Genomic DNA, 15020 nt, shown 5'->3' on the forward strand with positions numbered 1-15020 from the left:
AAATTTTAAATAAAATAAAATAATTTGAAAGCTTATCTTAAGTATATACTTTTTGCACAGGTCACAATAGGCGTTCAGCTCTTCTCTCCAATATCAGTGCTGTGTTTCTGGTCTCAGCAGTGAATCCTGCTGGATGCAGTTAGAAACCTAGAGAATATGATCTAAAACTACACCCAGGCTTGGATTTAAGTGTTTCAGGGTTGCTTTAAAGACTCAACAATGAAAGACTAATCCTCTTGAGCAGCGCAGAACAACTAAACAGAAATTCAAAAAAAGAATGAGTTGCTTTATCATCTTAATTGTTAGTTTAAAAAATAATCGTGATGGTTTGGGATGGACACTGACAGAAATGGATGTCTGGCAGTTAGAAAGAATAAAGCAACCTCGCAGTTAAGTTGCTGGACTAGTATCCTTGAGTGCTTATTATTGATCTGGAAACTAAAGCTCAGATGCCACTCCAACAGTTTTGGAATTTATTCAAGATTCAAGATTGTTTAATGTCATTTCCAGTACACAAGTGTAAAGGAGAATGAAATAATTGTTACTCTGGATCTAATGCTGCACCAAAAAAAAACACAGTAAGACTAGGAACACAATAATGAAAAACACAGTAAATATAAACATATAAGATAGTTTATATACATAGATTGATTGTATGTATAGTATGTAAAGTGACATGAGGTACAGGAATGATAGAACATAAGGTGACTGATCGGAGTGAAAAAGGTCATGATGGTGGGCATGTGGTGGGGTGGGTTAGTCGATGGAGGTATTGATCAGCCTTACTGCTTGGGGCAATGAACTGTTTTTGAGTCCATTGGTCCTGGTGTGGATGCTACATAGCCTCTTCCCTGATGGGAGTGGGACAAACAGTCCATAAGTAGTGTGGATGGGATCCTAGATGATATTGCTGGCCTTTTTCCAGCACCTTTCTGTATCTAGGTCCTTGACGGTGGGTAGGCTGGTACTGGTGCTGCACTGGCCAGTTTTGATTACCCATTGCAAAGCTTACCTGTCCACAGCAGTGCAGTTTCTGGACTATACAGGAATGCAGCTTGTTAGGATGCTCTCCACAGCACATCTGTAGAAGGTCGTGAGTATAGATTGCATAGTCCAGCTCTCCTCAGCATCCTCAGAAAGTAGAGGCATGGATAAGTTTTCATGATTGTGTCGGATGTGTTCTGGGACCATGAGAGTTTGTGTGAGATGTGCACTCCCAGGAGTTTGAAACGGTTCACTGTTGCGCTGCCAATATAAAGAGGGGTGTGAGTGATGCGAGTTCTCCTGAAGTTGATAACCATCTCCTTTGTCCAGCTGACATTGAGGAAGAGGTTATTTGCCTGGCCCAAGGCCTCGAGGCCTTTCACCTCCTCTCTGTAGGCTGCCTCATCATTGTTGGTGATGAGCCCCACCACTGCCATGTTATTGGCAGACTTGACAATGTGATTATTCTGGTGCTTAGTCATTAGTCATTAACATAGAACATAGAAGTTTACAGCACATTACAGGCCCTTCGGCCTACAATGTTGTGCCGACCATGTAACCTACTCTAGAAACTGCCTAGAATTTCTCTAACGCAGAGCCCTCTATTTTTCTAAGCTCCATGTAAGAGGCTCTTAAAAGACCCTATTGTATCCGCTTCCACCACCACTGCCGGCAGTGCATTCCATACACCCACCACTGTCTGTGTGAAAAACTTACCCCTGACATCCCCTCGGTAGCTATTTCCAAGTACCTTAAAATTATGTCCCCTCGTGTTAGCCATTTCAGCCCTGGGAAAAAGCCTCTGGCTATCCACATGATCTATGCCCCTCGTCATCTTATACACCTCTATCAGGTCACCTTTCATCCTCCGTTGCTCCAAGGAGAAAAAGCCAAGTTACCTCAACCTATTCTCATAAGGCATGCTCTCCAATCCAATTAATAATTAAATAAATATGGAATAAAAAGTCAGTATCAATAAAGTTGACCATAAAACTATTGGATATTCATCAGAACCTAGCTTGACTATTGAGGTTCTTCACAAACACAAATCTACCATCCTGATGTATATGTGACTCTGAGCCCTCTGACCAATAAAATGACTATTACGCCATTTCAATTTAAGCAAAAAGTGCCTAAAGCTAGCAAACGCAAAGCCTTGACTGCAACATATCTGTGTACGAATAAATTCTGAAAGATTCATTGGAGTTTATTGCTTGTCCAATTGTCCTCTGATGCGGTTAAGATGGTTAACCAATTGCAAGAGTATAGGGGTTGGGTTGGGGTGTGGTGGGGGGGAGAGCATGACAGATACAAGTAGAAATCATGAAATGTTGAGAATATGTGCAAGCAGAGTGAACAAACCAAAAGCAAGCAAGATTGTGACATATCTCATCTAGGTCAGAGAACCTACAAGAATAGTTAGCAGTATCGTGTTTCTGTCATTGACCAGCAAATGTACTAGAACACAGCCGAAATGATTGTCCTTCCAGAAGCCATATTTAGAAAAACTGCAGTATTGTTATACTGCAAGGAACAGCACACCCAGATGTGTTAGAGCAACATATTCATAAAAGCCCAATACTTCCCTTGCAAAATCAAACATAATAAAATTTCTGGCTCCTTCTGGCCACATTGAAGAGTTCTGCTCTAGTGGTAACACAATCATTAGATTGTAAAGCATTTGAACTATAAATGAGATCCTGCCAAATGATTTCACATTTGTGAACTGTTATTAAGAACCATTAAACCTTTGTGGCCTGTCAAGTGAACCAGAAGTTAATACAATCCTTTGTTGGCAGCACTGAGTAAAGTAAATTCACAGAATGGAATTAATAAAATAGAATAAACAGTTTCATCATCATTTTTATAAAAACAGCATACTAACACTGTCTGTACTTATCCAAATCAGGAAGGAAGGAGGCTTTCACATCCTCTGGTATTATTTCCATTTCCTTAGCCCAAAAATGCTGCTTTCAATTTTTACGTGAATTCTGACCATGTTTGTCATGTATGTCAAGCTGATGGCCGGCTAATACCTCAATTAATCCAGCAGGCTAAGACATATCACAACAGTGGCAAAACCATTTCCACATTTATATTGCACATTATGATCTCCCTTTAGGTTATATAGACTCAGTGGCCACTTTATTAGGTACCTCCTGTTCGGGGACTTAAGGAACGAGGATCCAAATTTTAATGTCTATTTCCTCACACTGCTAATAACTTTAAGAGGACCTACACATCTATAATGAACTGAAGCCTTGATGATCCTTGTACAGAGCAGATACATAGCTTCTCAGTGCCTTTCACCAGATTCTTACAGATACAAACCTTTCTTATTTGATATGACAGACAATTAAAAACAGTCTCAACCCTTCTGATTCTAGTAATTACTTTATTGACTCACTGTGTGCACAAATGAGGAAGAACAAATGTAAATGGCAAACTATTTTGTTAGCTGTTTACGAATGGAGCAAGAAAGTACCTTACAACTTTCTCAAGCCTATTCTGATATTCAGTAGGTTGACGGCTGTCCTTTCATTAGCTTAGGTCCAACTGTCTGCCTGCTCTTTATAAGTCTTGATTTCTACGTGGGTCAAAGATCTATCTATCTTGGCCTTCAATACTTGAATATGTTCAGTAATTGAGCAGCCACAGTACGCCATATTAAAAAAAAGTGGAAAGATTAATTATCTCCAGAAAAAAAATCTTCCATCTTAAACAAAATTATGCTTATCTATCCTTCCTACCAAGGTAGATAACTTTACATTCCCCACATTACATTTCCTATCTTTTTGTGGCCAAGTCTGGGAATGATACAATGATAGATGGAGGACAAGTAGTACTGAGGAAGCAGGGAGCCTGCAAAATGATTTGGACAGGTTGGGAGAATGGGCAAAGAAGTGGCAGATGGAATATAGTGTAGGGAAGTGTATGGTCATGCATTTTGGTAGTAGGAATAAAGACATTGGCTATTTTCTAAAAGGGTAAAATATTCAAAAATAAGAGGTGCAAAGGCACTTGGGAGTTCCTGTGCAGGATACCCTAAAGATTAATTTTCAGGTTGAGTCAGCAGTAAGGAAGGCAAAAGGAAAGAAGACAACGTTAGCATTTGTTTCCAGAAGATGAGAATTTAAGAGCAAGGATGTAATACTGAGGCTTTATAAGGCATTGGTCAGACCCCACTTGGAGCCTTGTGGGAAGTTTTGAGGCCCTAATCTGAGAAAAGATGTCCTGGCATTGGAGAGGGTCCAGGAAAGGTTCAAGAGAACGATTTCAGGTATGGGGCGCGTTTGATGGCTCTGGGCCTGTACTTACTGGAGTTTAGAAGAACGGGGGGGGGGAGCGGTGGGGGGAGATCTCATTGAAACCTATCGACTTTTGAAAGGTCTGGATGGAGTGGATGTAGGGAGGTTGTTTCCAGTGGTGGGTGAGCTTGGAACGAGAAGGCACAGCCTCAGACTAGATTGACGTATATTTAGAACAAAGATGAGGAGAGATTTCTGTAGCCAGAGGGTATTAAATCTGTGGAATGCATTGCTACATGTGGCTGTGGAGGCCAAGTCATTGAGTTTATTTAAAATGAGGTTGATAGGTTCTTGATTATTCAGGGTGTTAAAGGTTATGAAGAGGAGGCAGGAGAATAGGGTTGAGAGGGATAATAAAGAAGCCATGGTGGAATGGTGGAGCAGATTCAATGGGCCAAATGGTCTAATTCTGTTCCTATGTCTTATGATCTTATGGTCTATAGTGGGGGAGTCAAGGACCAGAGGGCACAGCCTCACAACAGAGGGACATCCCTTTAGAACAGAGGTGAGCAGGAATTTCCTTAGCCAAAGGATGGTCAATCTGTGGAATTCACTGATTCATTACCACAGACAGCTGAGGAGACCAAAACATTTGGTGTATTTAAAGTGGAGGTTGATAGGTTTTTAATTAGTAGGTGCATCAAACGTTATGGGAGAAGGCAGGAGAATGAGGTTGAGAGGGAAAATAAATCAGCCATGATGAAGTGGTGGAGCAGACCCAACAGGGTGAGTGGCCTAATTCTGCTTCTATGTCTCAAAGGTCTTATTATACACACATTGTCTGTCAAATATTTGCCCACTTGTTTAGCCTACCTACATCACTTTGTGTCTGCCCATTCTCCTCTGACTTCTTTCATTAACAAGAAGCTTTCACCCACAGAACTGCCACTCACTAGAAGTTTTTTTTTTCCCCACACCACTCTCTTTAAACTCCAGAGAGTGACGTCTGTGAAAATCCCAGAAGATTAGCAGTTTCTGAGATACTCAAACCACTGTGCCTGGCACGGACAATCACTCCATGGTCAAAGTCACTTAGATCACATTTTTTCCCCTTTCTGATGTTTAGTCTGAATAACAATTAAACCTCTTGACCATGCCTGCTTCCTTTTATGCATTGAGTTGCTGCCATATAATTGGTTGATTCAATATTTCCATTAACGAGCAGGTGTACTGCTGTACTTAATAAAGTGGCCATTGAATGTATCTCTCTCTGGCTATCCATCCCATAGGATGATGATGGTTCCTTTCAGTCAGTTAGTGGGGTTTGATATGTGCGTCCTGGAGTGGCTGTACAGGCCGATCCTTGACGGGCACTGCTTGCCACATACTTGGCAGGTGGGGCCTGGAGGGGCAACAGGGGCAGAAGCTCTGTTGTGGCGCTTCCTGTGCCTTTCCTCTGTTGCCTCATTGAGCTTGCTCTCAGCAAAATAAACCTTCTAGGCTGGTGCTAAAGATATTTACAAAAACTCAAAGCTTGGCAGCATTTGTTTTAAGGGAAGTCAGCAATGGTTCCTGCCAGAGAAAGGTCTTTATGTTTCTTTCTTTCCAGAGAGCAGCAAGTGTACAGATGATACTTGACTCCTTTGGATGCAGGATATCCTTCCTATACTGAATCTTCTCCTTCAAGGTCTATCATGCACCATTTGAAACCCATGGAGCTCTTTCCACTTTGAACGTCTCCAAAGTGAAAATAATCCCCAGAATACTTCTATGTCCACAAATTATGGCTTTTAAGGGGGTCAGGACTGACATAAGCAGGGCAGACAAGATGTTCATAAAACTGGTACTGAGCTGATAAACCCATAAGTGCAGGCTCCTCTTAAGCTTCATGGGTGGAAACTTACCAGATGTGATTGAAAGTTCTGCAGGGAACTACATGTATTCAGCTGTTGTCAGGTATGCAAATTCTGGAATTATGCATTGTTGTGTGCATGCTGAGTGACAGATGCCAGCACATCTGTCACTCCAGTAAATCACAAGACCCATGTGGAGTCTGACAGTGAAGCTTTGTCTTGCTGGGATGCACCAACATTACTGTACATACCTGATTTTATGTCAGTCAGTTCTGATGTTCGATTAGAGTTGCCATTCATCTGAGTGGGGATTTGCAACCTGGAGATGGAAAGTTATAGATATTTGATTTATTTATGTTTTAATGCTTTAGTTACTTTTATTCTTTTCACATTTTAATAATTTCTAGCATTTTAATTGTTTTTGAATACTAGATGCATTTAACATCTTTTTTTTTAAAAAAATACAATTAAGAAGTGAGGTTTTGCCCCAATTTTGCCATTATAGTTTTTTCCCCTGTTCTTGGAGGTCATTGTAGAGTCCACAAAATCTAAACAAAGGAGAGAAAACTGGTACTGATTCTATAGGAAGAGGCACAGTCGACGTTTCGGGCCGAGACCCTTCGTCAGGACTAACTGAAAGAAAAGATAGTAAGAGATTTGAAAGTGGGAGGGGGAGGAGGAGATCCGAAATGATAGGGGAAGACAGGAGGGGGAGGGATGGAGCTAAGAGCTGGAAAGTTGATTGGCAAAAGGGTTATGAGAGGATCACGGGACGGATGGGAGTCCTAGGGAGAAAGAAAGCGGGAGGGGGGAAGCCCAGAGGATGGGCAAGGAATATAGTGAGAAGGATAGAGGGAGAAAAAGAAGAGAGAAAAATATATATATAATATAAAAAAAGATAAATAAATAACAGATGAGGTACGAAGGGAAGGTGGGGCATTAACGGAACTTAGAGAAGTCAATGTTCATGCCATCAGGTTGGAGGCTCTCCCCCTCCCCCTCCCACTTTCAAATCTCTTACTATCTCTTCTTTCAGTTAGTCCTGACGAAAGGTCTCGGCCCGAAACGCTGACTGTGCCTCTTCCTATAGATGCTGCCTGGCCTGCTGCGTTCACCGTCAATTTTTATATGTGTCCATCCATATATATTTCCTTTCATGGTATCCTTCATAATTCAAAATTCCCCACTCAACTCTTAGTAATAGCAATTAACTTCAATGATTCTCCAGTCTATATAACTCCAGATATCTCATGACTTAAGAAAGTAGAGAGAAAAGATTCTGCGTAGTTTTATTTTATGTCACTGAAAAAACATCAGTAACCCATTTTAAAACAATATGAAGTTGTATGTCAAAAACAATGCAAATAAAGTGGGAAAGCAGCACTAGAATTTTCAGTTAAAAGAAATTTAGCAATTTAAAAGAGCCCACGGAGTGCTACTAATTATTCAAATCAGTGGACAATTGAGCCTTTCTTATTTTGAGTCAAGTTTGTTAAAAGAGAATGTTAAGTTCACACAAAGCTTTATGGGAATGCAGAATTCACTGTTTCACAAGGCTGTAGATGGAAAATCAATTGAAGTGTCTCAATGGAAAATAGGCAGTTAACTTGGGAGGTAGATTTTAAAGTGTTTGGAGAAATTGCAAGCAGTTCAGATTAAAAAGATAAAAAAGCTGTCGTGGGTAAAAAAAAATTATGTAACATACATCAAATGACTAATTACTGTAATTACTAAAATTGCTACTACTGTCAGATAGATTCCAAGAGAAGTCAAAGTCTGAAATGCTTAATGGAATTTTTTTGTGGTATTAACGCTGTACTATTTACATATCTCTCAATGTAATCATTAGGAGTAGTAAATAAGTGTCAGTCCAAGGTCAAGACAAGAGCCTTTGACGAAGTGTGGTGTGCAGCCTCTTTCAACTATATATGTAAAAGATAGTGTGAGCAAAATGGGTACGCAAGAATTAACCATTGATTGTACCCGCCTCATCACAGCAGAAGCTGAATACAATCAGAAGCAGATACTCCAACACACATTTAGTAATTAAGGACAAATTTAAACCAATTATATTTTAAATTATTTCAGTGTGTATATTACAGTCCCACAAACCATGTTCACTCATTCGTTATATTCCATTTCGTATGACACGGGCAATCATGGTTGTTCTATGGCAAATGTTTCTACAGAAGTGGTTTGCCATTGCATTCTTCTGGGAAGTATCTTTACAAGACGGGTGACTCCAGCCATTAGCAATACTCTTCAGAGAGAGGGTTTTGGCCCAAAACATCGACTGTACTTTTTCCATAGATGCTGCCTGGCCTGCTGAGGCCCTCCAGCATTTTGTGTGGGTTACTCTTCAGAGATTGCCTGCCTGGTGTCAATGATCGCATAAACATAACTTGTGATATGCACCAACAGCTCAAAAAACCATCTCCCATGGTTTCACATGACCCTGATCGGGGGATCAGCACCTTGCCCAAGGGTGACCTGCAGGCTAGCAAAGGGAAGGAGAGCCCTTAGAAAAACAGAGGACTTTGGGTAACCCTAGGTAATTTCTAAAGTAAGTACATGTTCAGCACAGCATTGTGGGCCGAAGAGCCTGTATTGTGCTGTAGGTTTTCTATGTTTCTATGTTTCTACTCCTCCCTTGGTAGAGACGCATCTCCACCGCAGCACCCAACAAACCATATACTGTATTTTTCTAATACCAATCATTTTCTAAGCAGTAATTGTGCATAGTACACCATTAAAGTCTCATCAGCCTCATGGAATAAACCATAAAATTTGCAGGTTATCTTACAAAAATGCTTATTCATAATAGATGACTATTTTACTGATTATCCTTGACTGGTGAAGTTAAAGTTGTGTTGCCTTGCAGGAACAGTGAGTACTGAGCTGCACCTTCTCTCTAAAACTCTGCATGCAGAGAAATCTCCCAGTAAACATTGTTATAACTGCATAATCTGGGACATTGTTTACTATATCTACCATTCATACCAGAAAATCTTAAATCTGATGAAAAGTATCTTCCATGTCAGTGATAAACTGGAGGAGTAAATAATATTCAGTACAAACTGACATGAAGTGACTTATTCTGAACTCTCTAATGGGAAAACATTCTCTTTGTTTTACAGATTTTGGCAATAATATCTATCCTTTTCATAGTATTATCAACAATTGCCTTGTCACTCAACACACTTCCTGAACTACAAGACATGGATGAATTTGGACAGGTCACGGACAACCCACAGTTGGCTCATGTAGAAGCTGTGTGCATTGCTTGGTTCACCATGGAATACCTGCTGCGATTCTTGTCATCACCAAACAAATGGAAGTTCTTTAAAGGTCCACTGAATGTCATTGATTTGTTAGCCATCTTGCCATATTATGTCACAATTTTTCTCACAGAGTCCAACAAAAGTGTGCTTCAGTTTCAGAACGTCAGACGAGTGGTCCAGATTTTCCGTATCATGAGGATTCTACGAATTCTAAAATTGGCCAGGCATTCCACAGGTCTACAGTCTCTTGGTTTCACACTCAGACGAAGTTATAATGAACTTGGATTGTTGATTTTGTTTCTGGCAATGGGCATAATGATATTTTCAAGTTTGGTGTTTTTTGCTGAAAAGGATGAAGATGACACCAAGTTCAAGAGCATTCCAGCCTCCTTCTGGTGGGCCACCATCACTATGACCACAGTTGGATATGGTGATATCTATCCTAAAACCCTTTTGGGTAAGATTGTTGGTGGACTGTGCTGTATTGCAGGGGTGCTGGTGATTGCTCTTCCAATACCAATTATTGTGAATAACTTCTCAGAGTTCTACAAGGAGCAGAAGAGGCAGGAGAAAGCAATAAAGAGAAGAGAAGCACTTGAGAGAGCAAAGAGAAATGGAAGCATTGTCTCAATGAACATGAAAGATGCATTTGCTCGCAGTATGGAGCTTATGGATATAGTTGTTGAGAAAAGTGGAGAAAATGTGGACAAAAATGAGAAACTGCGAGATAATAGTCTTTCTCCCAGCAAGTGGAAGTGGGGAAAGCGTACTACATCGGAGACCAGTTCTAACAAATCATTTGAAACTAAGTACCCAGAACAAAGTTCTCCAGAAAATGTGCACAATCCAAATGCCAGCCCACAACATCTAAACGTCCAGAAATTAGAGGAGATGTACAGCAAAATGGCAAAAACACAATCTCAGCCCAACATGAACATAAGTCAAATGGATCAGACTTTTAAAGTTAAGAAGCAAAATCAAATAGAGATGGAGAAAATTTCCGTACCCTCTGACCCGCTATTAAGCACACCAGATGGAATTGTGGATATGAGAAGCTTGTCAAGCATAGACAGTTTCATTAGCTGTGCTACAGAGTTTCCTGATGCAGGGAAATTCACTCACAGTCCTGCAGTATCTGTACTCAATAAGGCTTCTGTGAACCCAGGTCTTGAAAAAATTCAGGATCAAGATTCACCAGCCTTATCATCCAATAATGCACCAATTAGGCAAGCTACCACAACTCTGGATGGCAACTATTACAAGAGCCTCTTGGGCATCAATTCCAATAATGCAGCTTTTACCTGTGCGGTGGACAAGCACAGTCCCAGCTTCTCTGATAATTCTGAAGGCTCAAGCAGGCAGATAAACCCCATAAAATCTAGACCGCTTAAAGTAAACTTCATGGAGAGTGATATCAATACTGTTCAAAACACAAACCTAACAACACTCTCATCAATAGTGGACCCCAAAGCGATTGGCTCTAAAAGCATCACAAGTCCCCTCGATGGTCCATTGCATACAGAGAGACATCTCGCTAGCATAGAAGCATCAATAACATGCTCATCCTCTGGAACAAAATCTCCAGAAGACATTATGCCAGATGTTTTTACTTTCCATGATGATGGAGTAAAGAAGTACATTGATGCAGACAGTGATGAGGAAGAGCAGCCTCCAGTGGGAAGGAACCCTTCTGGGTCCATGAGCCTCAGATACCACATCACAAATAGTGACTACCCAGGTCAGAAGGAAGGTGTCTACCGAAAAGATGGGAATTATTTAGAAGAGCATGCTGTAGCTTCTTCAGCAAAGCACTTTGGACAAAACTGCTTGTACAATATGGAAAATATAACCGCTAGAGTTAAGAAAAGTGGCAACCAAGAAGGAATCAAATTGGACAACCACATCTCTCCAGAGATTCATGTGACATCAGGAGAAAGTGGCTGTTCCACAGCATATGATGATGACATCTGACTTTAAAGTCTGCCAGGCTACTATTTGAGCTGGAATTGTGAAATTAAAGTGCATATCCTCAAAAGAACAGAGCTTTGTATTTTGCATGGCATGAAAAACTATTTCAAGCAAGCCAGTGTTACCTTTACAATATAAAGGAGTGTTTGATGGAAGGGAACCTGAGAACATTGATCAAAATGTGAAGGTCCTGACCATGAAATATAAGTACAGAAGAAGGGAAAATTATACCAAACTTTCTGTAAACTTCTGCTAACTCATACCATTAAAATTTTATCACAATTATTTTTCAGTACTAAGCCCCTTCTGCCTATCCAGTGCCGACAGAGGAATACGGATTAAATGTTAAAATCATGGTGTGCTCTCCGGGAGATGCAGAAAGTATTGGTTTCAAAATAAAAGGTCAGAAAGACAATGTTTTAAAAAATATTTTGGAACATAAATTTATCATTTGAAGGGTGCTGCCTGGATTTCACTCACGGACCCTGGTTACACAATTGAACCATATGGGATTCCATTAATGTATCATGTGATTTGTCTAGTGGATGCAAATAATCCTTGCAGCAAAGAAGGAAAATGCCTGCCCTAAGGATTTGCTTACTTTAGTTCAGATTAGGCTCTTTTGTTTGTAGAATTGCAATCTTTGCTCAACTTCCTTAAAAAAAACTTCAAAGAATGCATTAACATTTCTGCACCAAAATTTAAAAAATGTAATGAGATTTTTAAAATTGTAGTTTATTCCAAAAATAGTGAATATCAAGAAATACTCTTTGGTTCTGTGTATTTGTTTAATCATGATTTCTAGGTAACACTTTAAAAACTGCGAAGTAAATATTGTAGATGTCATGTAAAGAAAAAAGATGTATTTTTGAAGCTAGAAATTTCTTTCAACATTCACTATTCTGAACTTGGTCCCCAAATTCTTGGTTAGCAAAATGAAAGAGGGGGAGGGGTGAGTTGCACCAGTTAAACGACAAAGATAAAACTGCCTTTATCATAGTGAAGCTTCACTGTTATTTCAGGCCTGTATTTAGTACAGTGGTTAGAAATGTCTTCATACAAAAAAAGGTGAATGTATTTAGCAAATAGAAAATGTTATTGATATGAAAACTCTAACTATCTGTGTTAAAACTTCAAACTTTAACGTCACCATTTCTGTTAGTTAATATTGCTGCTAGGTGATTTTCTAGAGTGCAAACGAAGCATTTTTTTTGTTCTTAATATCGAAGCATGTAAATCCATGCCGAAATCCATAGCTTTGACATAACTTTATTGTAAACAAGGCTAGAATTCCTTTTTTAAAAGGAAAAATATCACATAACATTTCTTTAAAAATTCCATGGTAAGAGTATGCTTGAGATTTAATTTTCAAAAGGCAATATCAAACCAAGCTCAGTGTGTTTACCAGATTTGACGTTTACAGTTCTAAATAATAGATTTATTTTTAACAATGGAATAATGCTTATTTTTTCATTCAGGCTGTCGAGAAGGTATAGATCTAAATGATTAAAAACTAGCACTTTGAAAATGTTAAAGTTTTATTTTTGGTATAGCAATCTTGTTATAAATACTGTCTTCTGTTCTATCAATAAAAATGATAGAACTGAAGTGTGCTTTGAATGTAATGGTATGAAAGGCACCTCTGTAACAAAGCCATGTATCTTCAGTCTGAGCTTATGTGACATTTAATGTTGGTTTCTGAAGATATTGAGATAGATTATGTATATGCTAGTTCTGTCTGACCCCGATAAAATGTAAAACCAGTATGGAAACCAAGACGTACGTACGTTTCCGATTTCCCTTTCCCAAATATGTCTGTGTGCATAGAAGAGATTTGTTATATTCACACACACATATGCTATATAAATACAAGTGACTGTTTACGCATTGTATAAAATTCCTGTTTTGCACTGTGGTATGTAACTGTTTATAGAAACTGTTTTAGAAAGTTAATAGTAAATTTAAACTTGTTTTGGGTTATGATATTTCTCAATTTTTCACCATTTCTTTTTAAGTTACCAGCATTCAGTATGAAATACAATTTTGCTTATCAGCCATTAGGCCATCATGCTGAGAGTCAGTCAGATCATTCACCCTTAATCTTTGTCTAGCCATTCCACACGTGGAATTTAAACATGGGCATCAGATATCAGTCGTACCAATAACAAATCTGCAGACTGCATCAGATATTAGTTGTATCAATAAGAAGTCTGCAGACTGATAGTATTTAAGCCTGAGGAGATAGGTGTAAAGATGCAGCTAAGGAAAAAGTTGGGAATTATGAATGGAAAGTTGTCAATAGATCCAAACTATGCTAATCCTGGGTCCCACTGGTGCAACTCGCCCTTGAATCCACAGACAGTTCACTGATTCCCACAGCAATGAAAATTACATTTTCATGCCAAACACTCACCTGGAAAACTGCTCTTGCTGAAAGTTTCTTTGCTTAACAATGCACAGTTGTATTTATCTACTGTGACACAATTTCCTTTCTTCCAATAAATTTATTTTGTATTTTATACATTAACCTTACAACAAAACAATTTATATTCTTCTATTGTCAAAAGCTATTACTGACAAAAATCTTCTTAAAATTATTATACCTGAAATATCCAAACTATTTTCTTCATTCCATCGAAGTGAATACAATGCAGAGAAAAAAAATATGCCTTATGCCCAAAAAAATAATTCATTCAATTTAATTAAATTCATTCTATTTAATTAAATACTCCAACTCACCAACCTTGGCAGAAATTTACCATGCCTGACCATTCATTTATCCAACTGCAGTTGACTAAGAAATTTACTTACCAAGAGAACAATGAAAATAAATGACTTTGTGAAAAATAGATCATATGAAACATGGAATTGAAAAGATGGAATTATATGGTATAACTCAAAGTAAACAAGCCCCTGAAATATACTACCAGTTATGTAATTTCACCTATCAGAGAAAATCTGCAGTTGCTGGAAATCCGAGTAACACACACAAAATGTTGGAGGAACTCAGCAGGCCAGGCAGCATCTATGGAAAAGAGTACAGTCGATGCTTCTGCCTGAAACGTTGACTGTACTCTTTTCCGTAGATGCTGCCTGGCCTGCTGAGTTCCTCCAGCGTTTTGTGGGTGTTGCAAATAATTTCACCTATTGTGCAAAAGAAACACTTGAAAGCTAAATGCAGAGCAAAGGAGGGCTATGTTAGGAAGATACAGATCAGCCCAACAGTTTCATGGAGCTAGAAAACATGCACTGAACTTCCTATTTCTCACTTTTTGTTTAATGTTTGTTATGCTTCCATGAATTCTTGTGTGAAAGCACAGCTAAAGACAAGTACTCATGTGGAACTGAAGATACAACTAGAAAGGAGTAAGTTGGTCTCTCTGTGCCTTGACTTGGAAGCCACCAATACATATTAAAACAACTTCTATCAAATCGCTTTAAGTACAAAAGCTTTGGATCAAATACACACTGGCTCAGGTAAAGGTAGAGCAGGATTCTGAAAGAATTCTTGTTCCAAGCACAGGGAATACATGTACACAGACTACATCTTAATGGATACAGATGGATTGAGTTTTCAATGCATTCAAGGTAACTTTTGATAGTTTATTCTGTAAACCAAGCCTGACAAATCATAATTTTGAGCTATATTCCCTGCAACAAATTTCTAGTTTATTAAAATGCTATCA

At 39.0% G+C, this 15020-nt stretch overlaps 1 protein-coding gene across 2 annotated transcripts in view; it reads left to right on the plus strand.

Moving 5' to 3' along the window:
* Positions 1 to 14280, plus strand: part of kcnb1 (potassium voltage-gated channel, Shab-related subfamily, member 1) — a 331116-nt gene extending 316836 nt beyond the window's left edge. For both annotated transcript variants that reach the window (XM_063041390.1, XM_063041391.1), the window contains exon 3: positions 9223 to 14280. In XM_063041390.1, coding sequence (XP_062897460.1) covers positions 9223 to 11337 — 2115 coding nt within the window. In that variant the 3' untranslated portion in view covers positions 11338 to 14280. The remainder of the gene's footprint in view (positions 1 to 9222) is intronic.
* The last annotated feature ends 740 nt before the right edge of the window (positions 14281 to 15020 follow it).

This window comes from Mobula hypostoma, chromosome 2, assembly GCF_963921235.1.
Source record: "Mobula hypostoma chromosome 2, sMobHyp1.1, whole genome shotgun sequence".
In the NCBI taxonomy this organism is placed as follows: domain Eukaryota; kingdom Metazoa; phylum Chordata; class Chondrichthyes; order Myliobatiformes; family Myliobatidae; genus Mobula; species Mobula hypostoma.